This window comes from Anopheles coluzzii, chromosome 2 (assembly GCF_943734685.1).
Source record: "Anopheles coluzzii chromosome 2, AcolN3, whole genome shotgun sequence".
Lineage (NCBI taxonomy): Eukaryota > Metazoa > Arthropoda > Insecta > Diptera > Culicidae > Anopheles > Anopheles coluzzii.
The window spans coordinates 37,011,283-37,035,856 of NC_064670.1; the positions used below are offsets into that span (position 1 = coordinate 37,011,283).

The 24,574-nt window shown below is 45.7% G+C and overlaps 10 protein-coding genes and 1 non-coding gene across 14 annotated transcripts; 6 read left to right on the forward strand and 5 right to left on the reverse strand.

Moving 5' to 3' along the window:
• Positions 1-192: 192 nt before the first annotated feature.
• Positions 193-264, forward strand: Trnaa-cgc (transfer RNA alanine (anticodon CGC)). Its single transcript has one exon. It is a non-coding gene; the product is annotated as a tRNA-Ala (tRNA).
• Positions 265-1,519: 1,255 nt separating this feature from the next.
• On the forward strand, positions 1,520-8,502 carry LOC120948838 (1,5-anhydro-D-fructose reductase). The gene is made up of 8 exons (XM_040365598.2): positions 1,520-1,621; positions 4,709-4,819; positions 4,925-5,105; positions 5,355-5,539; positions 7,492-7,608; positions 7,730-7,845; positions 7,931-8,182; positions 8,263-8,502. The coding sequence occupies exons 2-8, from the start codon at positions 4,742-4,744 to the stop codon at positions 8,291-8,293; spliced, it is 960 nt and encodes a 319-aa protein (XP_040221532.2). The 5' UTR covers positions 1,520-1,621; positions 4,709-4,741; the 3' UTR covers positions 8,294-8,502.
• Positions 8,313-13,588, reverse strand: LOC120948837 (transmembrane protein 245). Of its 3 annotated transcripts, none has more exons than XM_040365594.2 (7): positions 11,854-13,588; positions 11,533-11,784; positions 11,284-11,462; positions 10,810-11,210; positions 10,570-10,731; positions 10,341-10,388; positions 8,313-8,817 (listed from the first exon to the last, which is right to left on the reverse strand). In XM_040365594.2, the coding sequence occupies exons 1-7, from the start codon at positions 13,298-13,300 to the stop codon at positions 8,643-8,645; spliced, it is 2,664 nt and encodes an 887-aa protein (XP_040221528.2). In that variant the 5' UTR covers positions 13,301-13,588; the 3' UTR covers positions 8,313-8,642. The 3 variants fall into 3 exon arrangements, with proteins under 3 accessions (XP_040221528.2, XP_040221530.2, XP_040221529.2); XM_040365595.2 differs by having other exon boundaries at positions 8,708-9,239; XM_040365596.2 differs by lacking the exon at positions 10,341-10,388.
• A 245-nt stretch (positions 13,589-13,833) lies between these two features.
• On the forward strand, positions 13,834-14,763 carry LOC120951913 (protein lin-37 homolog). Its single transcript, XM_040370916.2, has 2 exons — positions 13,834-13,955; positions 14,027-14,763. The coding sequence occupies exons 1-2, from the start codon at positions 13,913-13,915 to the stop codon at positions 14,620-14,622; spliced, it is 639 nt and encodes a 212-aa protein (XP_040226850.1). The 5' UTR covers positions 13,834-13,912; the 3' UTR covers positions 14,623-14,763.
• On the reverse strand, positions 14,655-16,038 carry LOC120951912 (uncharacterized). The gene is made up of 3 exons (XM_040370915.2): positions 15,764-16,038; positions 15,217-15,675; positions 14,655-15,145 (listed from the first exon to the last, which is right to left on the reverse strand). The coding sequence occupies exons 1-3, from the start codon at positions 15,781-15,783 to the stop codon at positions 14,815-14,817; spliced, it is 810 nt and encodes a 269-aa protein (XP_040226849.2). The 5' UTR covers positions 15,784-16,038; the 3' UTR covers positions 14,655-14,814.
• Positions 16,039-17,252: 1,214 nt separating this feature from the next.
• On the reverse strand, positions 17,253-17,874 carry LOC120949517 (40S ribosomal protein S28). Its single transcript, XM_040366867.2, has 2 exons — positions 17,536-17,874; positions 17,253-17,444 (listed from the first exon to the last, which is right to left on the reverse strand). The coding sequence occupies exon 1, from the start codon at positions 17,785-17,787 to the stop codon at positions 17,590-17,592; it is 198 nt and encodes a 65-aa protein (XP_040222801.1). The 5' UTR covers positions 17,788-17,874; the 3' UTR covers positions 17,253-17,444; positions 17,536-17,589.
• Positions 17,875-17,962: 88 nt separating this feature from the next.
• LOC120949515 (alanyl-tRNA editing protein Aarsd1-A) lies at positions 17,963-19,508 on the forward strand. The gene has a single exon (XM_049605744.1). It carries the CDS (start codon positions 18,215-18,217, stop codon positions 19,475-19,477), a length of 1,263 nt encoding a protein of 420 aa, XP_049461701.1. The 5' UTR covers positions 17,963-18,214; the 3' UTR covers positions 19,478-19,508.
• Positions 19,498-20,762, reverse strand: LOC120949516 (3-hydroxyacyl-CoA dehydrogenase type-2). 2 transcript variants are annotated; one of them, XM_040366864.2, is made up of 2 exons: positions 20,639-20,762; positions 19,498-20,559 (listed from the first exon to the last, which is right to left on the reverse strand). In XM_040366864.2, exon 2 carries the CDS (start codon positions 20,462-20,464, stop codon positions 19,697-19,699), a length of 768 nt encoding a protein of 255 aa, XP_040222798.2. In that variant the 5' UTR covers positions 20,465-20,559; positions 20,639-20,762; the 3' UTR covers positions 19,498-19,696. The 2 variants fall into 2 exon arrangements, with proteins under 2 accessions (XP_040222798.2, XP_040222800.2); XM_040366866.2 differs by having other exon boundaries at positions 20,627-20,760.
• Positions 20,763-21,001: 239 nt separating this feature from the next.
• Positions 21,002-22,099, forward strand: LOC120950608 (glutaredoxin 3). The gene is made up of 3 exons (XM_040368790.2): positions 21,002-21,137; positions 21,213-21,647; positions 21,720-22,099. Exons 1-3 carry the CDS (start codon positions 21,088-21,090, stop codon positions 21,895-21,897), a joined length of 663 nt encoding a protein of 220 aa, XP_040224724.1. The 5' UTR covers positions 21,002-21,087; the 3' UTR covers positions 21,898-22,099.
• LOC120950609 (probable prefoldin subunit 5) lies at positions 21,922-23,158 on the reverse strand. Its single transcript, XM_040368791.2, has 4 exons — positions 22,861-23,158; positions 22,655-22,785; positions 22,514-22,592; positions 21,922-22,433 (listed from the first exon to the last, which is right to left on the reverse strand). Exons 1-4 carry the CDS (start codon positions 22,960-22,962, stop codon positions 22,251-22,253), a joined length of 495 nt encoding a protein of 164 aa, XP_040224725.1. The 5' UTR covers positions 22,963-23,158; the 3' UTR covers positions 21,922-22,250.
• A 260-nt stretch (positions 23,159-23,418) lies between these two features.
• Positions 23,419-24,566, forward strand: LOC120950593 (tripartite motif-containing protein 75-like). Its single transcript, XM_040368759.2, has 2 exons — positions 23,419-23,671; positions 23,754-24,566. Exons 1-2 carry the CDS (start codon positions 23,560-23,562, stop codon positions 24,071-24,073), a joined length of 432 nt encoding a protein of 143 aa, XP_040224693.1. The 5' UTR covers positions 23,419-23,559; the 3' UTR covers positions 24,074-24,566.
• The last annotated feature ends 8 nt before the right edge of the window (positions 24,567-24,574 follow it).

Here is a 24,574-nt window from a genome sequence, read left to right on the forward strand (position 1 = left end):
CAACTAATACTTATAAGAGTAGAACCTTATAAAAAATTGGTCCCACGGAAGTTAGCATTACGCTCCATCAAAGATAAGCGATTAGCGCTTAGACGAGCATCAGTCGTTCCCTACGATCCGTCATTCATTACCGCTATCGATGACTATTTTGGGGTGCGTACTGGGTGTTACAGATTGTGCCCCCTATCACATGGGGATGTAGCTCAGTGGTAGAGCGCTCGCTTCGCATGTGAGAAGTCCCGGGTTCAATCCCCGGCATCTCCAAAATTCGCTCCAACTCTCCAGCAGTGGATAGGTTTTTTTCACAATTTTGTGTGAATGGTTACGACTCCATTTGCATGAACATTGAGTTTTGTTGTCATAATTCATGATATTTTTGTATGAATCTTTATGTAATGCTTCCAATCATTTTTCCTCGTCAATTTAGTCTTGTTTTTTTAGTCATGTTTTTGTCTTGTGTTCAATTCTGCAATAGAAAAAAATATCACACCACCCGCTTGTCATACTCATGCTAGAGCAAAATCGGGACAACAACGGATCCCATCTCTTAATGGCTTTTTACTGAACCATCCTCTGCGCGCATGCTGCGGCATCTCTCTGAACTTTACCGCAACCTCGTGGTCGATAATCAGCCGATCTTGATCTTGTACCGTTTACACGGTTGTCGAAACATTCAAGTGCTCATTTTGTTTTCGTAGAAGAAGATATCCTTGTCGCAGCAGGCGATGATTACCAACGGCAACGGCTATTAGGCTGCAAGCGCTGGCGTGTAAGGCAGCCTGTTACATACAGGGTACAGAATGTTACAGAAAATTGAACGATCAGTTGACACAGATACGACCGACCGGAACAATCTAAATGTCGGATCTCTACAGGCTGAGCTGCTGCAGAGTGTTTCTGGCCCCAGTACTGTCGTTCATCCCCGATCGAACACAGATGCGGAAAGGATTAGCACTCTGCCCGCTCGGGAAGAAGATGTCACAGGCCAGGCCAGGTAGGGCGGTTCCCAGGTCGAATCCCAGTAAACTGCTTCCGTGATGAAACCTCAATACGTACGCAGTACGACGCCACTCAACCAATGCACCTCGAGTGGATCCTGCCGAGAGGGCAAGTAACCGCACCAAGAGGCGGAACTAATGCACGCAAGCGAACGAAACAGTCACCCGAATTGGATGGTGGTGCAGAATAAATTTAATTAAATCCTAACAAACAACTCCGGCCAGATAGGGTAGTTGGTTTATTATTTAGATCACCCATCATTCCTCCCTTACCCGTGAACGTGAACTAACGGGTACTTCATTTATATTGTGAGAATACGGCCATCGTGTGCCAAACCAAACCAAACCCATTAGGGATAGTATTACATGAAAGTTTGATTAAAACGTCTCAAATTACGGTGCCTGCGCTGCGCTGGATCGGCCATTTGCAATCGATAATTTGCTCGTAGGAAAATTATCCTACCACATGCCTAACCCTCCACCAACCAGCGGGTTTGCATTCCCGCCCCTTTTGGAGTAGCATGACAATCCCTCTTCTAATGGCGCCGCACTGCAAGAACCGGACTGCCAGAGTACATTTTGCTTCCCCTCGAGCAACAGCACAGTAGCTACTGTTTGTGAAGGTTTGTTGATTGTTTGCAGACGTTGTACCGGGACGTTGGGGTGTTTTGTGCAATAATATGGGACCGGGGGAAGGGAACTACTCTCAAGCGGCTGCAAAAGTTCGTTTGATCTGCGCTGGGCGCGCGAAACAATTGTGATGGAGTGCATTTGGCGGCCGTATGCCATATTTGGGCAAAAATAACAATCGTCATATTTGCAATTATTGAAGTGTTCGTGTGCGCGGGCATAGAAATCAGTAATTTGATTACTGAAAATGTGATATTGTGTTACATAAATGATGTTTCCATCGTGGAGAAATCAATTGAATTAATTATTCATTTAACTCAATACAGCTATTGCGTTTTCAACACGGCTCAATATAGGAAAATACACTTTAAGGAACAATTTTTAGCTTCTCTTTCGACCATTTTTATAAAGATTTTATTCCGTTTTCTAATCAAAATTTAAATACACACAATTGACGATCGCGCTTCTATAGTTTACAGCATAAACCACTTGTGAAACAATATGAGCTCAATACTGTGAATGATAAAAGGGAGAATATTTTTGTTTGAAATCGTTTTGTAACTTGATTAAACTGTTAAGGAAACACCGCATTAGTTACTCATAGAATATCTTTATACAATTGTATATTTCCTAAGTGTTTTCATTAACATTTGTACAGAACGTAAAAGAACCCAATCAAACATCTCAATTTGTATTACTTACAGTGAAATGTTATTATTTTTCGCTTATTCGTGTCATGTGGCGTTAAAAAAATCTTCTACTTAGGCATCATCCATCAATTACGTAACTTAAAAATGGATAATATTCTACCCCTTCCACTTCCTAAAAAATTACGTAACACGTTAAGAATCCTCCCCTTCCCCCCTTCCAGTAGTTTATTTTAAAGAACAAAAAATTTGTTTTTTTTTTCATGTTTTAACGTTATTGTGGTACATTAAAACATTTTTAAATAAAACAAGATTTTTTAAAATATTTTTCATTAAGAAAAGTTGTCCCATATAACAATCAAATATAAAATATTCTGATTATCGCATCCTCAGCGCTATTTGCAATGTTCTTGGATCACCATCATCACTTATATTGCATTTATATTGCAACCAGCTATCTTCCTGGTCATCCGTAAATATGTGCATCTTTCCAGAAATGCTGCTTTGGCGTTAGATATTGTGTCATCGTGTTAGATGTTATTGCATCGTGTTAGATGTCATTGTGTTAGATATTATTTCACATAACATGAGATGCTTATTATGTTGTCTTACGAAAAAAACCACAACTGTATGCAGGAGTATCGACTGCATTTTCGATGAATCCAAATAATTACAACCTCAGTTAAATCTCGTGCGATTTGCTTCGAATTGCGTGTAGTCCTGTGAATCGCATGCCACTATCATGTGAGCTTTTACAAACGAATTCGTGCCATTGCGGTCGTTGCAGTAACGAAATGCAATTTTACTGCGACGATCCTTTTGTATCTTTTTACGTCCGTCCATCCGTGGCAACCTAATTCCATCGTAGGTTCAATTCTGATATGAACCAGCCCCGTAGCAATGATCCACTACTCGACTGCGTAGTACATAAACAGTAGCGAAATCCTTTTTAGGCCCACGAAGGTTGTTAAGTCAAGAAAAATAATCATCGTTTATTATTCATATGTTAATTTAAAAAAATCTAACTTCTATTTTGCGTTATAAGACTTCCCATCTCCCCCATGTAACAAATTGTAACGTTTATGGAAACCCCCTCCTCCCTTATCAGCGTTACGCAATTGATGGATGACGCATTACAGTATCCAGTAAGGCAGTACAGTAATTGAATATAAACTGTAGAACTATACAATATTAAATCATTAAAATTAAAATAAAGGTTTCGTCATATCTAATACAGTTGTAATACGACAACTCCAATTGATAACGAATGTGTTTTTGCCAAAGCTCGCTTACATGAGTGTACATTTCAAAACGTTTATACGTTTAAATGTACGTTTGCTATCATAATCAATATGTCTAAGAAAAACAACATTTTTAAAGATTATTGCATAAGATACTATAAAAACGATAACAGACATTTAAGACGTATTTTCTCATTTACGTGCAAGATCCTCATTCACACTGCCATGTCACTGTTAACACACGTAACGATAATGTACAAAATAGTAATCTTTTATATTACTTTTATTTACAATCAATGTACAACAAATTTCTTACGTAAATCAATATTCTTTAAACGCAACTCTACTATAAATGCATGGAAATGTATTCACTACTACATCGCAATGTGCAACAATCATTACCCACACTGTATTTAAAGGGGCTAGAATACGATTTAATCGGTTCTCCTTTCAACTGCGCGCGTTGTATTTACTCTCACACAAGAGCATAATGCAATTGCATTATCTCTCACCGACACTGCTCTGAAGCCATTTTTCGCAAACACTCGTTTGGTGTGCATTGATCGTGCATTTAAAAGTAAAAGCCGAGCAGGAATGTAATGGGATTTACAGCAAATATTTATTTACGTCGCCTTTTTCCATTCTCTTTTTCTTTGTCTCATTTTTTTGTGTTGGTGTTCCAACTTGGTGATCAACACATTTGGTTGAGGATACATTAGAGAACGATCAGTGTAAAAATGATCGTGACGAACGGTAAATGTTGATGGATTCGAAAATATTTCCAAAAAAGCCCCAACTATTTTTCTCAAAACACGTTTGTTGAGGTTGTAAAAAAAAGCAAATAAAATGTTCAACCCACAATAATGCACCCACAAATGCATCGCGATTTACATGTGTGTGTGCATATGAGTGAGAGAGCAAAGCCCCCCGGGACAAACCTTCGAAAGAGAAAGAGAGAAAACACCTTGGCGACCGGTTTTTTAAAGAGAGAATATCTCCCTGCGTACCGATCTCCCCCGATCTTGGTGGGGTCCAGCTTTTGTCCGGGCAGTTTGATCGTGGGACAAAAACGGGACGCGCTCCCATATCGTAGCTACAGTCTTGGGAAGGCCACGGTCAAAGCAAGACCTACCGACGGGTGTGTCTGTGTTAAGTGAGTTTTTTGTTTTGTTTTTTTTTTGTTATCGAACAGTGTTAGTGACCATCAACACAGCAAGCGCAAACCATGGCAGCCGCCTGCAAGATCGATCTGACGTTCGAGAATGGCCAAAAAATGCCGGCCCTTGGTTTCGGAACCTGGCGGGTAAGTGTGAGCGTGTCCCTTGTGTGTGCGAGCAATGCAATCGTACTTATCTCGCCGTCCGGGTTGGTGTACTTGGGGGCTTATTTTTTGTTTGGAACCTGACAGGCTCCGGACGAGGAGGTGGAGAAAGCACTGAACCAGGCGCTCGAGGCCGGCTATCGGCACATCGACTGTGCGCCGGTCTATCTGAACGAGCCAACGATCGGGCGCGTACTGCGCCAGTGGATCGACAGTGGCCGGGTGACGCGCGAGGAGCTCTTCATCGTCACCAAGTTGCCGCCACATGGTAGGTGCCTAATGTTTCCCTTTACCAATTGCTTGTCCAATGTAGTGTGTCAGCACTTTTTCGGCCCGCACTTCAGCACCACACCACTTAACGTCACCAGTCACCGCGGCAGTGTGCGCGTGTTGTGTGCTTGCGGGGGTTTTAACTCTCTTCTGCTTTTCAAACATTCCTTCCTCACCTCCCCCAAGTCCCGTTGTACAAGTACAAAAGCTTCTTAATAACACACTATGCTATCGGTCAACCACACAGGTACGCGGGCCGCAACGGTTGAGAAATTTCTTAAACGATCGTTGACCGATCTTCAGCTCGATTACGTCGATCTGTACCTGGTGCACGTCCCGTTTACCGTGCCCGAAGTGGACGGTCCCTTCCTGACCGACGACAATGGGGAAATCGTACTCGAAACCACGACGGACCATGTCAGCCTCTGGAAGGTAAGTTTTGGCGGGGCGCAGATGCGCCACCCTGCGCTGCTGTGCGGGGACCGTTTTATGTAAATTTTCCCAAACTTCCCGTGCCCGCACTAATTAGGTGAAAGCGCCATAGTTTCGATTTTTAACCGAACGGTTGCGGTATCATAAATGATTAAAATTGAGCATCTTCTTCGCATCCCCAAATCGAACACACGATCAAACGATCGATCGCTCAAAAACCTGTAATGGCTTCGTATGACGCGCGTTTAAAGTGAAGCGGGGCAAAGGTACGCACCTAAGATTGAGCGACGCAATAATAACTGAAAGGATCGAGCTTTTTACAACGAACAAACGTAGGTGTTTGCTATTGTAGCATACATTTTTAAATACAAAAAAAAGCATGAAAAGGAACTGTAAACACCGTTTTGGAAGCGAGATGTTAGAGTTTTTGACCTTCGGTATTACGGAATCATCGCCAAGAGATAGGAAAATAGTATCAAGGATATCGGATTGACCGTGAATGTCATTTTTTTAATTTAAATTAAATATAATATGGTATCGAAAATACGAATATCATTACGGCAAAAAAGAAAGAATATTCGAACATTTTTCGTTCGCGTATTTTTGTATTACCTTTTCAGGTTTTTTTATTAGCAATTAGAATTCTTTCTTTAATTGACATCATTTTAAGTTGAATTCATTAAGATACAGAACAAATGAGCGCTCTTTTTGTTCCAACGCAAGCATTTGCATAAAAATTACAATAAGTATATCATATTTAATATACGAAATTACCAGGAATTTCCAAACAAACCCCAGTAAATTTTAAAAAATAGGCACATTTGCAGGCATTAATAATTTTCCCTTTTACATCAACTCCTCGAAGGGTCTCCTCCAACAACACGAATCTTTTTACAGAACAAAAGTAAGTTTGCACAAAAATAGGTGTTCTTACTACTGCGCTAAGCACTGTATGCGTATAAACAGGCGCACCAATCCACCAAACACAAGATTATCTCCGTAAGCACGCGCCCGGTACACTTTTGCCCCACTTTACCTTTACAACATGCAATTAAACAGGTTCCAACAGGCAATTGCATCGCCGAGATCAGCGGCAAAGCGTGTGACCTTGATTTCGCGCCCGTTTGGAATGTGTAGCTCGTAGCAAACGAAAAAACAATATAATATTATTTTAATCTTAATGTAATAATTCAATGCTGCTGGTGTGCCGCTCTTCCCGAACGTGTATCATTTTCGTTAATTAATTTTTGAGCACACCACTTGCGCACACAAACAATCAAAAGCTACAATCGTCAATGGGGTTCTTTCGCTTCCGGTTACCGATTCCCATGAAGATGCGTTTGCAAAAGTGCCATTTCAGAGCTACCGGTGCCCGTAATCCAGCCGAACAAATCCCATCGGTTTCAGCTTACGTCAGGAGCAGCAGTTCCACTCGGGAGAACTCACTTCCGGAGAACGGTTAGGTCCGATACTCCACGGAAGAAGCGCATCCCGAGGAAAAAAGTCAATCTTACACCCAAAATATAAACACAAACAAGCGCAACAACGCCGGTGTTGAGTGTGCCGGCGGTGAAGAGCGAACCGGTGGTGCGTCTTGGCAATAGGAAAAAGAATTAAAGCAAAGACATCCTTCCTGGCAAAAAGGGATCACCTTTTTTTTGCACACTACCGCAGAACAATTGGCCAACCAAAAGGAAGAAAAGAAAAACGAAGGCAAAGCAAAGCAAAACCATCCCATTATCCCGTGCCGTGGCCCGCTGTCGGTAGCGGTGGATTGTAATAGCCACTTTGTTGCTGTTAAGCCCTATCCTATCTCTTCCACCCGCTTGGCACCCGCGGGACATACGGCAGAAGGGAGTAAAAAAAAGGTGCTAGGATATTGTGTTGCGGCGCTGTGATCTTAATTTGTTTCTTGTTTGTCGGTTTTTCCTCCGTTTCCACCGTTGTCGCAGGGCATGGAAGCGATCGCCGATGCCGGTCTGGCACGCAGCATAGGGCTATCGAATTTCAACCAGCGGCAAATACAGAGAGTGCTCGATAATTGCCGAATTAAGCCGGCCAACTTGCAGGTAAGGGTGGGGCAGCATGGCCACATGGGAGTGGCTCATGGGATACTCTTCTAACCACGGTATTGAGGGTGCACCGGACTGAATTTCGACTTTCTCTCTTTGTCGCCCATTGCGCCCACAGATTGAAAATCACATCTATCTGCAGCAGACCGGGCTGGTCAAGTTCTGCAAAGCAAACGGCATTACCGTGACCGCCTATTCGCCCCTCGGCTCGAAAGGAATCGAAAAGTTGCTGAAGTAAGTGTGGAACGGACGATAGTGGTGGGTGGAAGTGATCCCCGAAGGTCTACTGTAAAACTGTGTTCCTCCATTTTCCCTTCAGCCGTGAGGTGCCGGACCTGCTGGACAACCCGGTAGTGAAGGAGATTGCCCAGCGCCAGGACCGGACGCCGGCACAGATACTGCTGCGCCATCTGCTGCAGCGTGGCATCGCGACCATTCCGAAAAGCACGAACGTGGACCGGCTGCGCCAGAACATTGCGCTGTTCGATTTCGAGCTGACCGATGCCGATATGGCAGAGCTGAACGGGCTCGATCAAAACGTTCGCATCTGCGACTTTGCTTTCTTTCCCGGGTAAGTGGGCAAGGGTGGGCGCGCACGTGCCATCTTGGTGACATCGCATTTTAACCGGTTTTTCTTTCCTTCCGCCACAGCATTACCAAGCATCCGGAGTTCCCATTTTAAGGAGATACACACACACAGCTCAATCTCCATACATTACCATTTTATTGCGCACTTACACTAGAATTGGTTAGGTCACACGTTAAATTCGCTTTGGATAAAAATACTCTTTCACGCGCGTTAGTAGCTTGCCTGCATCGCTTATTCTATCGTGTTGGTTAAACAAAACCAAACCAGCAGTAAACATAAATAAACGCTACATACATAGTATAGCCATCTGTGAGTGTGTTCTTGTATGCATTGTTCTTTTTTTATCACAACAAGTTCCCTCCTTTCGCGTAAGCCTTTCTTCCGTCTATCAGATTCATCTCGGTTGATTAATACATTAAGCAAGGACACACACTAAGACGTCCTACGTCCTGGAGGGTGGCGATTGCAGCGTGGCCCGATCAACAACGGAACAATCAGCCCCGGCGGCATTGGTCGTCCCTGTCCCAGATTGTGCCGTCGGTGCCACAGCAGTAGGAGCAGCAGCACCACGTCCGCCCACGCTCATCTGCTCCTGGAATGCGGCGTACCGGAAGTTGCTGCTGAGACATTGGTGGGAGGGGTATGATTGGTTGCGGAATGCAATTACATGCACAACGGAACGAGTGGTGGGGGGAGGTAAATGGGGTAAGGGGTGAAGGATACACAAGCATAAAATACACACGGTAGGTAATAACGAACAACAAGAACTTTTCATATGGCATGGTTAGGTGCCAAAGAAGCTCGGATCGGATGAGTATGTGTCAATGGTGAGATGAGCTGTTTAGTGGATTAAAACAGGGAAGGAAGTTGATGCACACCAAGCCAAGCGAACGGTTAGGAGGCGCGTTAGTGTAACGGGGTGCCGCGCACGGTCATGCACATGGGCGATGTGGTGCAGTTCATGGTCAGCGGTGAGTTTAGAAACTTGCCATCTTTGGTCCGCATCAAATAGGCAGCCGATGGAGCGGTGGTCGGTTTGCTAACGGTGATATGGTATATGATGAAAATTAAACGATGAGAATGCAAATGAAAGAATGTGGATGGCTTAGCTAGATGGTAGGGATTTTACGAAAGAAACAGTCAACTCATGCTCATGCTACGATTTCAGGATTGAAGGCTTGCGCCAGAGAAGAAGGAGCCGACTGCGCACGAGGTGCTGCAGCATTGTCAGTTGATTGGCCACGAACCTGGAACTACACTACTCAACTACCCTACTCTACCTGTTGCTACTTACAAATCCCCTTGGCGAACGAACTGTTGCCATTCTTGGCACAAACTGAAGATTGTTTTTTGTGTGTGTGTGTGTTTGGACGTTGTAGAAATTGTTTGTTTAATTGTATAGTAGATAGTTGGAAAGATTAAAAGCCATTTGATGGCAAATACACAACGACACATTTAAGTGATGTGGGCGAATGGTAAAAGAGGGGAAGAAAGAAAGATGCCAAAATTGTATGAAAATCGGTACGTTCAATGTCAATCCCTTCGCAACAACCACATTTAAAGTAATAAGAGGTAACAGAAGTGGAATTTAATTATTCGCCTCACAGTAGCAGCGATTGTGGACACACGATAAAACTTACGATTAATGTTAAGGTACTGTATACTTTGTACGACGGTAACAAAGTGCACGAACGGAACGACTCGTTCAGCAGCACAAAAATGCATTCGAACATATAAACTAGCTACCTAGTGGTCTGTGTATAGCTTATAGCTGTGTTAGATCTGTTTTTTGTTTTTGCTTTTGGCATACATGAATTAGTTGTTAAATAATCTTTTAGGTTTGTTTCAAACTAAGTTCCAACACTACAACCGCCACCTATCACACTTAAGCAATCAAACGATGTTAAACAAGTTCAAAACACAGATTGTTTAGTACAAATTACATTACAATCCGATAATAAAGGTTCATTCAAGCTCTCCTTCGCTCTTTTCCTGTTGACCGAGAATGCTAGGGGAGTTAAATGAACCTTTACTTGATCTAATACACGGCCAATTTAAACGAAAGCAGTTAAATTAATCAACAGCTACCAACTAACACAACACTGGCCTAAAGCACTGCCACACCTTCCCTTGTACTTACGTCGTCGCGGGTGAATAGATATCGTTGTTTGTGTCTAGGCTAGATTTTCTGCGAGTTTAAGTCGTTCGTTGTAAGAAAAGGACGGTTAAGCAATCCACATTCCCACGTGGCAGCCCAGGCAAGTTAGTTAAGTTGTATAGAGAAAAAAAGCAGACAGAACAGACAACACGATGAATGCGTTAGTGAGATTTGTGTAAAACTAAAAGCAAAAGCCCCCGATCTTCCTTACCTGGTTTGCGGCGTGGCCGGGCTATCTCGGATAGCGCTAATGGTAACTTCAAACAAAACGACTAGCAAGCAAAGCAGTAGCGGCCCTAACAATGCTCCCTCCAGCCCGAACAGGTACATTCCACCGGCAATTGACAGTCCCGTCAGGTACGGATGGCCACCACTGAAAGGAGAATCGGAAAATCAGCGTGTTCATAATCACAAAAGTGCACGGCCAGCGTTCATCGCGAACAATGATTACCCTTTTATCTCCGAATGTATGATCGGATTGAAGTTGGACGGGACGATAAAGTGTATCAGCACCAGCGTGACGCCAAGCCAAAACCGATCCTGCGACAGCCACAGATCGAGAAAGGCGGGCGCACTGCACCAGTACGTCTCGAGGAAGGGGGCGGCCGCCAGTATTGAGGCCAGCACTGCCGGCAGATAGACGATGTGCGCCCCAAACACGGTATGCGTCAGCCAGGTAAACAGTCCATGGAACAGGGCCAGCTTTAGCGTGGCTACGACGACGCTCGATATCGAGTCTTCCAGCGCTTGTATGATGCGCGGGCCCCATGAATTGTTGATGGTAATGGCCGTTGGTGCGTATCGATCCTGGCTGCTTTGCAGCAGGTAAAACAGGGTGGTGAAGAAAATTATCTACAAAGCAAAAGAATGAGTATTACACCTTTAAAAAACGCTCTTCTAAGATGGAAGAAATGGGAAGCTTTACCGTGTGGAATAAAAATTTCAAAACTGCATGCCCACCGCCTAGAATGGCCGACACCAGGGTGCCGACCGCGGACAGCAGCAGCGTCAGATTAGTACGCAACAGCATCCACAGCGAATCAGCCACCTCCCAGAGCATCCCGAAATTGCTCTTGATGAAACCAATAAGACCAGCTTTCGTGACTAGAATGGTTTTAGATGTTATAAAAGGTATTAAATCGAGAGATGTTTCCGAGTTATTCGTTGCACCTACTTGGATTTATAAAAATCTCATCTATTGTCATGCGAATTGCTTGAGCGGGAACCCGCGGTCCCACCAGGCCCTCGCCATTGCTCCGGTCCATCCAGCTCTGTATCAGCCGGTCCCAAACGCTAAGGATCTGCATCTTCAGCTTGATTGCCTGTGTCGGATCGGTATCGTTGAAGATACCATCGACGTACTGTTCGATATGTGAGCGACCGTACTTGTACGCGTTGTCGATGATGTTGTCCATCGATTGCATGTCTTAAGAAGGAGAAGGTAAGATTAGTTTACTGATTTAGTAATGCAATGTTTAATTACTGTTTTTCTCACCGATTGGTAACATTTCAATCAGTTCCGGTCGGTGTATAAGCGTGCGGTTGACAAGATTCGAGCCTAGCTGTGCGACCGCTATCGCTTCCGAGTAGATTTGCGTGAAGGCAAACACACTGATCAGCATGACGAGGACGATCAGGAAGCCGATCATCACGATCGAAGTGATGTCGTCAATGTACGAGCGCAGCTTTGCACAAGCGTAGCGGTGAATGTTTGTGTTCAGCCGTAATATTCCCGGCAGACAGAGCGGAAGCAGTGCCGCATGGCGTGGAAACAGCCACAGCTTTAGCACTAGCCAGTAGTGATCGGCCTGCTGCGATACGTACGCAACGATGCCCAACAATTCGGCCGCCTTCCGTACGATGTGCAGGAAGATGGGAATACAGCACAGGAACAGTAGCCACGTGTGCATCCAAACAAGCGTGGCACCGCACGCGTAAAACAGCAGCCGGAAGTAGGTGTCGCTTTCGAGCGATTCCACGTTTGTTAGCATGCTGGCCGGATAGGTACTACCGTGACCGGGCGTTTCGTTCATCGTGCTCGAAAGTTGCGGTGTTGCCGAAACGTCTAGGTGCAGTTTCGCTTTAATTTCCTCTATTCTCGATGCTTCCGGATGGGCATGGGCGTTCATGGCGACGGAGGAATCGTCCAACCGGTAGCTGGTCACGTCCAGTAGGCTGTGCCATTTGTCGATGAAGCGCACGTTGCGCTCATCTTTCTGTAGGTTGTAAATCAACCCTATCAAGCCGTAGGTTAGTAGGCCGAGAAATACGGGCACCTGCAGTGCTCCGAGGAAGCTGCTCCCGTACCCGACGATTACCATCCACAGAAACTGTCCAATCACCAGGAAGGGCAGCGAATGGTCCGGCGTCCAGAGGAAGTATACGCTGACGACGTACACGACCAGTATCACGACCACCATCTGCAGCGAGAGCGACCCGAGCAGCGTACGGAACAGCGAATGGATCCACACGATAAAGTTCCAGATGGAGAAAAACACCTCGCTCGGTGTTAGCCACAGTATGAAGCGCAGCGTTACCAGCCCGCCGACCAGTCCGGTGATGATTTTCAAATGCTCCTTCAGCCAGCCGGTGAGAAACTCGCCCAGTGAATCCACCCAGCAGAGCGGCGCACTCAGCACACCCAGCAACAGGTATTTGTCATCCTTCTCGATTCGCTCGATCCAGCGCTTGAGCGAGGCGGAGAGCCGTTTCTTGGCCGGAAACAGCACCGCCCCGAACAGGAACGCCCACAGTAGCGGCTTGAAGAAGGGGGCCAGCACCAGGGTGACGCCGATCACGACCGCGATCACCCCGACGACGAGCACATTGTAGAGAGCGTTGCGCAGCGGCTTCTCGTGGCCCTGGTTCCGCAGGTTCAGCCACACGTTGAACAGCCCATCGATCGATCGCTTGAAGGGTGCAGGGCTTGGCCGGGTACTCATTTTCCACTCGATCAACGCTCGTGTACTGTGCAGCAAAACAACAAACTAGTTGTGTAGTTTAAGCATTTGTTCCAGTTGCCCACACACGCACACGCACACACACTGTTCGGATCGATTGCACGATTGCAGCGGTACGATTATTTCATGGCTAGCGAGTTGCCACTAAAGGGTGTGGATGATTCGCTGGAAGGAAAACACTCCGCACATATTCGTCACGCACCAAGGCAGCAAACTTTGCTCCTTTACTGGAAAACCGCTGATATTTTTAGCGATGAAATCACAACAAACAGCTGTCAGATTGAGTTACGGTGGCCAGACGGTTGATGCTTTTTTTTTGAAAATTTATTTTCGATTTTATGGTTTTCGCTAATTTAAAGCGTATTGCGGCTAAAATCGCAATTTTGAATCGTTTCGATTTTTGCCTGGTACTTAAGGAATATTCTATCAAAAAAGATTAAATATTTTCATTTCAATTTCATCAATTTGGAAACTGTCATCTAGAATGGCCAAAAGCGCTAACGCTATGCGCTGTCAATCAAATCGAGATTGTTTGGTGTTTTCGCTTGGCTTGAAAAGTAAATAATCTACAGTTGCGGAATACGTTTGATAAAAATGCTAGCCAAACGGAGAAGCCTCATCAATTCGGACGAAAAGCGTAAGTAAAGTGTGTGATAATCAGTAGATTGCCAGCTACAGCTTTCTAAACTGGACTGCTCATTCCCATAGGTAAAGCGCTTCAAAATGTGGCGTTGGCACGGGGTCGGCTGAAAGGGGCGCTGAAAACCGCCAACCAATCGTCGGACGATAACTCCAGCTTCGACGATAGCGAGGAAGAGTCGCAGGTCAAGCGAAAACGCATCGACGCACCGGCCATTAATCAGTCGTGCCCGTTGACGCTCTTCAACCGGTGCATCGATGTGGCCCGCTTCCGGGAAAATGCCCCGCTCTATCCGCTATGCCGCGCATGGGTGAAGAACAACCCGCGGGAGAAGGTTGAAGAAGCGACAATGTCCGAACCGAGACGGCGCATCAAGCGCGAGCACAATCCAGATATCGTGAATCAGTTCGTGAGCGGAGAGTTGCTCGAAATAACGGAAATGCCACGACCAGAATCGACGCAGTTGGAGCCTTTCCTTTCGGTAAAACCGGAACCGGTCGGTGACTTTGATATTGACAAGTCGTCCAAAAGCAAGGAAGAGTTGATCGAGGAGCATCGGGAGCAGTGGAAGAAAATTCGTGAATCGAGTATTGCACACAGAAAAAAGTACAACGAAGCACGGTACGGCACCAGTTTCAAGCTACTCGAAGCGTTGAAAAAGTAAAACCCTGGTCGGGTTGGGGTGGTAATACATAGTTCGTAACAACAGAGAGCACAGTTTATTGTGGTATATTAAGAGTAAAGGCTTAAATGTACAATTCAATTCAATAAACTTAGGAATCGATGGATTTCATAAGACGTTCTATCAATTCAATTCAATAAACTTAGGAATCGATGGATTTCATAAGACGTTCTATCATTTGTTATCCATCAGAATTCTTTTGAGCACAACCACGCAAGGCTTACAGTTTATCACATGTGTTTTTTCAGCCTGCTGTTTGACTAATGGAGCGAAACCATTACTAATACTCTCTTGCTTCTCTACAAAGCTATCCGCTGACCTCAGCCCATCGTTGAACACATCCTTCTCTCGTATTCGATTGATCCGTAAGCGATTCATGATCTCCCGGATGTGGTGGAATTTGTTCTTATTTTTTGCCGCTTTATCACTGATTATCTTTGTCTTCTTTGCTGAAGCCACCAAATCAGTGTTCTGTGCATGAAATGAGCGTTTTCTCACGGAAGAGCTGCAAGAAGGAAGAAAAATACATGAAAACTCTCCTTGTACCTGTTGAACCAGCTGGCGTATCTCACATACCTTCCACCATCCACCCCGTTAGTAGCTGGCTCGTTTGCACGAACCGGTGTGCTGTGCACTGCTCCCGTAACATTTAAATGAGCTTGCGCTTCCTCGCTGCCGGTGTTCACGCTGTTCGATTGCACTCCGTTCACCGGAGTGCAACTGCTGCTCACTATCGGATTGAACGAATCTGCTTGCAGTAGTGGCTGAAGGCGCTTCATTGCTTCATTCATGATTTTCGCTTCTCGCACTGTTTCGTAGTTCGAGCGGCTTTTGTTGCGGAATGTGACGAACGTTTCCATCGTTGCGATGCACCCATCGCACAAGCTGAACGTTTCGTCCGCCTCGGGCGTGAGATGGATTCCGATCATATTATCGATAATGCTAAGCAGGTCCGGTCGGCCAAGCGGAAACACGGCATGCACATTGGCGCCACCGAAGCAGAAATGGCAATAGGATTCCTCGTTGAGTGAGGGCCTGCAAAGGGGAATGCATATGTTTTTAGCCCAAAAGAATCATCGCCCATCAAGCCGATCCATTGTTCATGTTCCACACCAATACTTACACCAGCAAGTTGGAGTGCATTGCTGAAAGTTTACTTCCTTCCAAACAGCCTCCCAAACTGTAAAGTTGTATAATCTCAACACGTCACCTTACCGATATCGATGGCTGGAAAGATTCTTTCGCGTTTAATATTCAACAAACAAAGCGCACCAAACAGATTTCGCGCGGTTCTTTCGGGCGTCGGTCGGTTGAACGAATGCGGAAAGATCAAAACACAATGCGGCGTGTGTGCGTGCCCTTGTCACAACAGGACAAACGTCAAAATGGTTGGATTTTGGAATACAAGATCGTTATAACAAAAAAACGATCGATTGTGCTGCAGCGCTGCACAGATTTTACATAAAAGACATATTTCTAAACAAACAATAGGGACAGAAAATGGCACTTTTGCGGACATTCGATTAGTGGCTGTGATCCGCTGAAATCGCTTTTTATGATCCCAGTTATGAGACAAATTGAAACACATAATGGTGTGATCTAGCCCAATCATTTTCAGATTTTAATTTCTTTATTGACTATGTAATGCAAAAGGGGTTGGCTCAACTCTATGTGGTTAATTATATTATTCCAACATTTTTACATTACATTTCTTTCAAAATCTCCTTTAAAGTAAAATTTTCATTTTCATGTTCTTCGATGGCTTTTAATCTGCCAAGCCAAGATACATTTTCAAACAGATGTGATATTTTTCATCTGAATTTTGGCACGTCTCGCCATGTGCTAGCTTGGGGGTTCAGAATTCAAATAGAAACATTCTTCTCGGAAAACTAATTCAAGATGCCAATTCGCATGTGTGTGCAACGTTACTTTCAAAGCATTACGTTGACCGCATTTCCAATATATTTTTTTCTTTCCGATTTCAATTCATAAAATCAATTGGTAAAACTCCGGTGCTATCGGTCGTTAGTACAGGAGATAAAACCGAGAAAGCTCAGGGCATCGTTGTTCCGTTAGAGGAAATTCGTACGGAGAAACTTCGCCCACTAACCGATAACTTCGGCATACGTCGGTCAACAAGACTGCCGGAGTATTATCTTCAAAAAATAAATAAATATCAGTCATACATAGTCAACCACTAAGTTGAAGGCGTTAGCATCGTTATGAAGCGTAAGTTTTTCTAGGAAAGTGAGAAAGAAAATTCATTGGTGGTCTGGATCCGTGCAAGAGAAACATCCAGCGTGTTTAACGCAACAACAGGTTCATGGTTTTGATATGCCTAAACCACTTTTGGGCTTAGTATGTCTGATTGTTCTGGCAGGATAGTTTCTCCTTCATATGGGAAGCTCATAAGAGCCCACTATGGACATGTTAACAGCCGATTGTACCATTGAATCTGATTCATCTGAAAACCAAACCAACATGCTCAAACACCGCACCTTTGTTCGGGGAGATGGCAACATCGGAAATGCATTTCAAACACTATCTATAAAAAAACGATTGCTCGTTACAATCTCACTACACCACCCTAGTGCCATAGAACTAACTTCGTATTTCTTGTGGTTTTTCCAAACTCGCGATTTATTTGCTTGCACTTCTCATTCTTCCACGAACGCGCAGTTTCACTGACATATGTTCATTTTAGCCGCAAGAGGATGAGTTCTTCAACGAGTCATCGTCGCCAGCTAGTTGAGGATCCCCGCCGTGGTACACACACCGCGACGTATACAGAACGGAAACATAACCTAGAAAAAAGGGAAACACGAAGCATTCAGTACAACGCTCTCCGCCACAGTCGTGACCCGTAATTACCGCCCCGGTGACGGTGGATCGTACCTGAAGGTGCCGGAATGTCCAGTCCGTGGAAAAGCGTTGCGAAGTGGAGCGAATTTACCGGAGTCTTCTTGCCTCACGTTCAGACTCCAGCAGGGTCAGGATGTCGCCCTCGCGCACGGGTCCCTTAACGTTGCGGATGATCTGACGGTTTTGCTCGTTCAGGAACTCCACCTTCACCTGGGTACACTGTCCCTGGGATCCGGTACGGCCCAGAACCTTGGTGACGCGCGCGAGCACAAAAGTCTTGTCCATTTTCAGCTAATTTCGGTAATTTTCACCGATTTTCCGCACAAGCGATCTGCTTGAGACAAAACACGAGAAAGAAAGAAATTTTGGCAGCTAGCGAAATGTCAGCTGTCAACGGTGCGACCGCTGTTGTGACGGTTGACAGGAAGTAGCCCGGTGGAAAATCTCTCACAATCGGAGCTCCTGGATGGAGAAACTGTTCAACGAGAGGAATTTATTTGGAGAATGTTGTAAAAAAGATTTAATTCTGTTGAATAAGATACATTTTCTTTTTGTTACTTTTGCTTACAGATATTATTGGAACTCTTTTGTATTCCAAACATATTGTCATGTGACAAACCCGGGTGCCGGTTGTTATTGTTGACATTGGAAAAAATCAATCTATTTACAGCTCTTCGGGAAATACCGAAAAAGCGTTGCAGTTGATCCAAAAATGGTCTTTAAATGCCAGGAGGATAGTTTTCTGAAGGAATTTCAAACAAAGGTAGTGTCTTGCGAAAAAGTTGCAGGCGGCTTCAATGTAATATTTGAAGATACCATCCTATTCCCCGAGGGAGGCGGACAACCTACCGACCACGGAACGGTTGGTGGCAGGGCGGTAAAATCGGTTGTCCGAAAGGGTTCCGAGGCCATCCACTTCCTAGAAGACGATGGCAACGGCAACCAACCTTTCGCAGCGGGAGAGCAAGTCGTCCAATGCGTTGACTGGAACCGCCGGTTCGACCACATGCAGCAACACTCTGGCCAGCATCTCATAACGGCTATATTTGATCGCGAGTTCAAGTACAACACGAAATCCTGGTGGCTGGGTACGGAAAGCTCGTACATAGATCTCGAAGCGAAGGACGTAACTCGCGAGCAGCTGGAAAGGGTGGAAAGCATCTGCAACCAGCTGATCGTCGATTGCACTCCCGTCAAGGTGGACGTATACGAACCGGACGATCCGGCACTCAAGTCCGATGTTACGCGAGCAACTCGTGGCCTTCCGGAGGATGTGTCTGGTCCGTTGCGCGTAGTAACGATCGCGGGCATCGAAAGCAACATGTGCTGCGGAACGCACGTCCGTAATCTAGGCCAGCTGCAATCCGTCAAGCTGCTTAGCGTGGAGAAAGCGAAGGGTAAGTGTCTGGTACACTTCCTGGTGGGTGGCCGTGTGCTGCGAAAGCTGTCCGAATGCTACGACCGGGAGGTTCAACTCAATACCCTCCTAAACGGTGGACCATCTTCACACATCGATCTGGCAAAGAAGCTGCAATCGACCGTACGGGCCACCCAGCGTATTGCCAAGAAGTTAACCACCGAGCTGGCCACTGCCGAGGCGGAAAAGTTAAACCAACAGCGGGACAGCGGCAGTGCTCCGAAGTATATTTCGCTTCACAGAGGCGACGGTCAAGATTCTGATTTCATCAATACCTTTCTGCGGATGGTGAAGCTGCCGGATTGCTTCATCTTCCTCACGAACGCGGACACGGATGGGAGCGGCAAAGGGCAGCTCGTTCTGCAGGGCCGCCCGGACGATGTGGCCAAGCTGGGACCGGAGATATGCACATTGCTGGAAGGCAAAGGCAACGGAAAAGGTACGCGCTACAACGCAAAGGTGAATAAGTTGAAGAATTTGCCACAGTGCGAAAAGCTAGTCCAGGAATACTTTTCTTCCTGTGATGGGGGCGCTACTGCTGCCGTCGTTGAGAAGTAAAAAACGAAATAAAGCATTGCTTTGAGTGATACGTTCGTGATGTTTTAGAAACAGGCTAAAAGTTTTATTAAAAGATGGCAGAATAGAGCAATACAAAGGGGATTTTACACTTTTGCTGCATATCGTTTGACGATACAGTTCTCCCTGTTTGGAAGACTCATCTCATCGAGGTACTCTGAATAAATGCATCCGTTACTGAGCCATTTCGTCCATCGTCGTTTAAGGCATCATACGCAGCGCTCCGTCCAAGCGGATAACCTCCCCGTTCAACAGGGGATTATCGACGATGGCCTGAACCAGCTGGGCATATTCGGCCGGTTCTCCGAGACGCTGAGGGAACGGTACCGTCTTGGCCAGGAACGCTCGCACCTTCTCGGGCAGGGCCTGCAGCATCGGAGTGTTGAACAGCCCCGGCGCCACGGTCACAATACGAATGCCCTGCGTGCTCAGATCGCGGGCGATCGGTAGCGTCATGCCAACGACGGCCGCCTTCGATGCGGCGTAGGCTGCCTGCCCAATCTGGCCATCATAGGCGGCCACGGAGGCCGTGTTCACGATGACACCGCGCTGACCGTCCGCATTCGGTTCATTTTCACCCATCAATCCCGCCGACAGCCGGATCACGTTGAACGTTCCGGCCGTGTTTACCAACAGGACGCGCTGAAAATCCTCCAGCTTGTGGGCGACCTTCTTGTTGAAGTTGTACGTCTTGACGGCTACCGCTATACCGGCACAGTTCACCGACACATCCAGCCGGCCGAATTTGCTCTTCGCCAGTTCCAGCGCGCCGCTCACATCCTTCTCGGACAGCACATCAACCGGCACGTACACGACCTTCTCGCCCAGCTCCTTGGCGACGTCGTTGCCCTTCGAGGTGGGCAGATCGCACAGCAGCACGTTATACCCGGCACGGGCGAATCGTTCCACAGTGGCACGGCCAAGTCCCGACGCACCACCAGTAACCAGGGCGACTGCGTTTTTTAGCATTTTGCCTACTGCGAAAGTGGAATGTGGTTGAAACGTACACGCACTACGGACCGGTGATCAGAACCTGCTGCTGTTCCTGCGAAGCCGAGAACGATCTACGGAGTGTTGTTATGCAATCGTGTTATCAAACGTGAAGGGTTCAATGAACTTCATGAAACTGACAAATGTTCATACCGGTTGAATATGATTTGAATATCAAATAAGAAACACTGAAACAGTTTACGGGAAACAAAAAGAGTAAAAATTACAAACTAATAAAAAATAACAAAAACATTACGGAAAAACGTACACAGTTGACAGAATTGAGTTTGACAGACGAATTGTTTCCGGAAATAATTTGCAAATAATTAGGGAAAAGAGAATGTTTTTGAGCTTTAAAAAAGGTGTTTTTTGTTTTTAAAAATTAATACATTTCTGCAGAGCAATATTAAATATTAAATTGGCAAAGATATTTGAAAAAACGTTCGTGAGCGAACTTTCCTTTAGAATTGTAGAGCTATTTTCACCGGGCGATGCGATTGTCAAAACCAACTGACAGCAACAAACAGCTAAAAAAAACTTGTTCATTGCGGTCGGGGAAGAAAGGTTATCGCTAAAATAGAGTGCATACTTCGACGTGAAACATGTCCATCACGAAAGTAACTTCCGAGGATCAGTACAAGCAGCTGATTGGGTAAGAATTGGTGGCTAATGGCAACAAAGGCTTCACATAATGCTAATAATCTCATTCATGCAATCCATCCCTCAGCGCCTCCAAGGTGTCGGTTGTGCTGTTCTCCGCCGAATGGGCCGAACAGTGTAAACAAATCAGCGACGTGATGACCGAGCTCGCCAAACAGGCGGAATTTAAATCGCTACAGTTCCTGGACGTGCCGGCGGAGGACCTTTCCGAGCTGTCGATGCGCCACCAAATCGACTCCGTTCCGACCGTTTTGTTTCTGCGCGCCGGCACGGCCGTTGATCGTATCGATGGCGTCGATGTGGGGATGCTAACGCAGAAGGCGAAAAAGTATGCCGGTATGCCGACGACACCGAGCCCCGCCGGCGATGGTGCGAGCAATCTAGAGGAACGCCTGAAAGCCCTGATCAACCGTTCGAAGGTAATGATATTCATGAAGGGCGACCGAAATACGCCGCGCTGCGGATTCTCGAAGCAACTGATAGCGATCGTGAACGATACCGGGTAAGTAACGCGGTTCCCGAGAATAGCAGAGGCATTGTAATGCAAATCGATGCGTTTGTTGTTGCTTTGCAGCGTTGAATACGACACGTTCGATATACTGACCGATGAGGCTGTGCGACAAGGGCTGAAAACGTTCTCGAACTGGCCTACCTATCCGCAAGTGTACGTGAGCGGCGAGCTTATCGGCGGGCTGGACATCATCAAGGAGCTGCTGGAGGGTGGCGAACTGAAGGAAACGTTAAACCCGTAATGCAGCAGAGTGGACACACGATGGTTATCGTTTTCGTTTGGTTAATTTATTATTGCGTAAATGCAGGCGCAAAACTCCCCAACGCTTAACTAAGGCGCGGTGTAAAGATGGTTGTATGAAACGCTACCCGGACGCGAAGGAAATGTGAACCAAGAAATTCCAGCAAAATAAACCAATCGGGTTTTTGGTTTTGCTTACATGATCAGCTGGTGAATTGCGTTATGATTTTTTTTGATTTTCGAAATCCTTTGAGGTATGCAGAAAAGGAAACGGAACTCTCCACATAATGTTATAAGTTAACAAACGGCAGCTCTTGAGAATTACACTCACACACACTCGCGCGCGCACACAGACTATTCGGCATCGCGTTTCTTCGCTTGCAGCTCTTTACTGAACTGAGTCAGCTTCTTCTCCATCACCTCGCGAATGGTGTCACGAATTTTCGACTTTTCGATGCCCATCATTTCAATCTTCTCCAGCTGCTCCTGCACGTACTCGATGCGTCGCTTGAAAAACTCCTTCGCGCTATCGAGATCCTGCCCAAAGGAAGAGAGACAGACGTCACAGTTAGATGATGCCAAACGGTGCTGCTTTGCTGATGGTGTGATCAACTTACATTCTCAACATAGTAACCGGTGCCGATTTCGATGATAACATTGTTCGCATCCTTTATCGTCCCGGGGACATACATGCTCCTGTGGAATGGAATGTTTGTACGTTATACATCGGCCTGGTTAGAGTTCCGCACCATACTCACCCCGTCAATGGTACTAGAATCTGCTTTTCGTTCCAGTCCCCTTTAAACTGTTCCAATGCCTCCTTCGAGGCGGAGTATTTGGACCGAGCCATCTTGATGGTGTTCAGGGATTCTTGAAAGATGGACAGTTCCTACAATGGGCGCAGCATTCGCAAAACATTAAACGCCATCCGGAACACCCGAAAAACCATGGCCCACAGACTTACCTGATCTAGTTGATTTTTCAGCTGAGTCAATTGCTGCAGATTGAGCGTGTTGAGGTCGATCTGCTGCATCTGCGGCTTTTCGGTGGTGGAAATCTGTGCCATCGTGCTGGTTCTGCTCGTGCGGCGTCAGAGATGAGGCTGGCAGAATGCAAAAAGCGGATAGGAAAGGTGGCTGCTGTTGGCTCGTGGGCGGTAACTTCCCGTTAAGGGAAGATTATTGTTCCTCTTCGCGAGACTGATTTCTCCGCTCGACGACAAATCGCTGTAAATCTTCCGATGGCCTTCTATGTCAAAATCTTCTGCATGCGTTCCGACCAGCGTTGCCAGCTGTAAGCAACTGATCCTATGTAACGGACAAACTTAATTTGTCCAAAACAGCTTTGAAATAAACCCAAAAAATTTAGATTTTTTAAATGATTTAAAACATTCCAATATCCTCGGTGATATTTTCAAATAATACAAAAATCATCATTCACATAAAATAATGGATCAAACATTTTGGTTACGACTGGGAACACTGTTACGGCATCTGACAATCCCGGTTGTCATCGAACATCTGTCAAAACAACAGCTCGTTTTGCCGCCAGTCGCCGCATATTGGTAAAGTCGTAAAATCAACCGCAAGCCAACAAAGAGCAGAAGACTACAATTTGTATCAATCTTGTTAACAACAGCAGTTTACGTGTTCAGATAATCGAGATGAAGCCCAACAAGCGACTCAATAGAAGCAAATCGATCGATTCGACTGTTTCCACGGGTTCTTCATTGGGCTCACTTTCGTCCTTGCACAAGTACAACCTGCGAAGCAAAGGTAAGCATCGCAGAAAGCACCTGCGCTAGCGAAAGTAACCGGTATTGTGTGTAGAATTAATTTCTCCAATTACCATTTCTAGGTCCTCCGCGGTATGTACAATTTTCGGACTCCGAATGTCCAATCTGCCTGGAAGATTACAGTGCACCGGTGATCGTAAACTGTGGCCATTCGTTCTGCAGTGTCTGCATCCAAGAGTGCATCAAGATGGCTGGTCTCGCCCTTTGCCCGATCTGCAAAGAACAACTAGTGAAGAGCTTGTTCATCTACGATACGGAATACACGCGACATATTGCCTCGAGGAAAGCGGTACAATACAGCAGCAGTATAACTGTGGCGTCGAATACCAAGCCCACTGGCTCTTCCAGCCTCCAGAAGGTAGCCAGGCGTACGGTTGTGTAAGATAAAGCAGGGTGTAGTGCAAAAGGGTTCTGTTGAAATGTTGCTTCCCTCTTGCTAAACCACCCGCAGCATTGTTGTTCTGATGTACATATATATATATATCATAGCTATATTGTTTCAGTTCATATATATACACACTCACTCAAATGATTTGATTGTTTGTCATGGTCGTGTGATAGCATTTATTTCTCGGTGTGATTCTAACGGTGTTTAAACATTCATACAATTTAAGGAGCTAATTGTAAATTAGTGTAAGTGTTCAGGAATGGAGCTAGTGCGATCGAATCTACAAGCCCATCTCGATTACTGATGTTAGCGAGAGGGAGAGAGTAACAACACCAGATGATATACTTTGAATTACGAACAGATTTCATTGCTTCGTAAGTTCGTCGTTATGCTAAGCAAATAAAGGTACAATACTCGTCATCAGCGCGAATGTTACAATAAAATATTGGTTATAATACAAATGGGCACTTTTGTGCTACTGCATGAACACGTATG

What these genes read in the sequence shown, in the direction of transcription:
- LOC120950608 (XM_040368790.2), top strand. Translation starts at nt 21,088, where the DNA reads ATGTCCATCACGAAAGTAACTTCCGAGGATCAGTACAAGCAGCTGATT. An exon ending in CAGTACAAGCAGCTGATTGG is followed by an intron (nt 21,138 to 21,212) that starts GTAAGAATTGGT and finishes TCCATCCCTCAG; the next exon opens with CGCCTCCAAGGTGTCGGTTG. An exon ending in GCGATCGTGAACGATACCGG is followed by an intron (nt 21,648 to 21,719) that starts GTAAGTAACGCG and finishes GTTGCTTTGCAG; the next exon opens with CGTTGAATACGACACGTTCG.
- LOC120950609 (XM_040368791.2), bottom strand. Translation starts at nt 22,962, where the DNA reads ATGGCACAGATTTCCACCACCGAAAAGCCGCAGATGCAGCAGATCGAC. An exon ending in TGAAAAATCAACTAGATCAG is followed by an intron (nt 22,786 to 22,860) that starts GTAAGTCTGTGG and finishes CGCCCATTGTAG; the next exon opens with GAACTGTCCATCTTTCAAGA. An exon ending in ATTCTAGTACCATTGACGGG is followed by an intron (nt 22,593 to 22,654) that starts GTGAGTATGGTG and finishes TCCATTCCACAG; the next exon opens with GAGCATGTATGTCCCCGGGA.
- LOC120949515 (XM_049605744.1), top strand. Translation starts at nt 18,215, where the DNA reads ATGGTCTTTAAATGCCAGGAGGATAGTTTTCTGAAGGAATTTCAAACA.
- LOC120950593 (XM_040368759.2), top strand. Translation starts at nt 23,560, where the DNA reads ATGAAGCCCAACAAGCGACTCAATAGAAGCAAATCGATCGATTCGACT. An exon ending in GTACAACCTGCGAAGCAAAG is followed by an intron (nt 23,672 to 23,753) that starts GTAAGCATCGCA and finishes TACCATTTCTAG; the next exon opens with GTCCTCCGCGGTATGTACAA.
- LOC120948837 (XM_040365594.2), bottom strand. Translation starts at nt 13,300, where the DNA reads ATGAGTACCCGGCCAAGCCCTGCACCCTTCAAGCGATCGATCGATGGG. An exon ending in TGAGATTTTTATAAATCCAA is followed by an intron (nt 11,463 to 11,532) that starts GTAGGTGCAACG and finishes AAACCATTCTAG; the next exon opens with TCACGAAAGCTGGTCTTATT. An exon ending in ATACATTCGGAGATAAAAGG is followed by an intron (nt 10,732 to 10,809) that starts GTAATCATTGTT and finishes TTCTCCTTTCAG; the next exon opens with TGGTGGCCATCCGTACCTGA.
- LOC120951913 (XM_040370916.2), top strand. Translation starts at nt 13,913, where the DNA reads ATGCTAGCCAAACGGAGAAGCCTCATCAATTCGGACGAAAAGC. An exon ending in CATCAATTCGGACGAAAAGC is followed by an intron (nt 13,956 to 14,026) that starts GTAAGTAAAGTG and finishes TCATTCCCATAG; the next exon opens with GTAAAGCGCTTCAAAATGTG.
- LOC120949516 (XM_040366864.2), bottom strand. Translation starts at nt 20,464, where the DNA reads ATGCTAAAAAACGCAGTCGCCCTGGTTACTGGTGGTGCGTCGGGACTT.
- LOC120948838 (XM_040365598.2), top strand. Translation starts at nt 4,742, where the DNA reads ATGGCAGCCGCCTGCAAGATCGATCTGACGTTCGAGAATGGCCAAAAA. An exon ending in CACCAAGTTGCCGCCACATG is followed by an intron (nt 5,106 to 5,354) that starts GTAGGTGCCTAA and finishes TCAACCACACAG; the next exon opens with GTACGCGGGCCGCAACGGTT. An exon ending in TTAAGCCGGCCAACTTGCAG is followed by an intron (nt 7,609 to 7,729) that starts GTAAGGGTGGGG and finishes TTGCGCCCACAG; the next exon opens with ATTGAAAATCACATCTATCT.
- LOC120949517 (XM_040366867.2), bottom strand. Translation starts at nt 17,787, where the DNA reads ATGGACAAGACTTTTGTGCTCGCGCGCGTCACCAAGGTTCTGGGCCGT.
- LOC120951912 (XM_040370915.2), bottom strand. Translation starts at nt 15,783, where the DNA reads ATGCACTCCAACTTGCTGGT. An exon ending in ATGCACTCCAACTTGCTGGT is followed by an intron (nt 15,676 to 15,763) that starts GTAAGTATTGGT and finishes TCCCCTTTGCAG; the next exon opens with GCCCTCACTCAACGAGGAAT. An exon ending in AACGGGGTGGATGGTGGAAG is followed by an intron (nt 15,146 to 15,216) that starts GTATGTGAGATA and finishes TCCTTCTTGCAG; the next exon opens with CTCTTCCGTGAGAAAACGCT.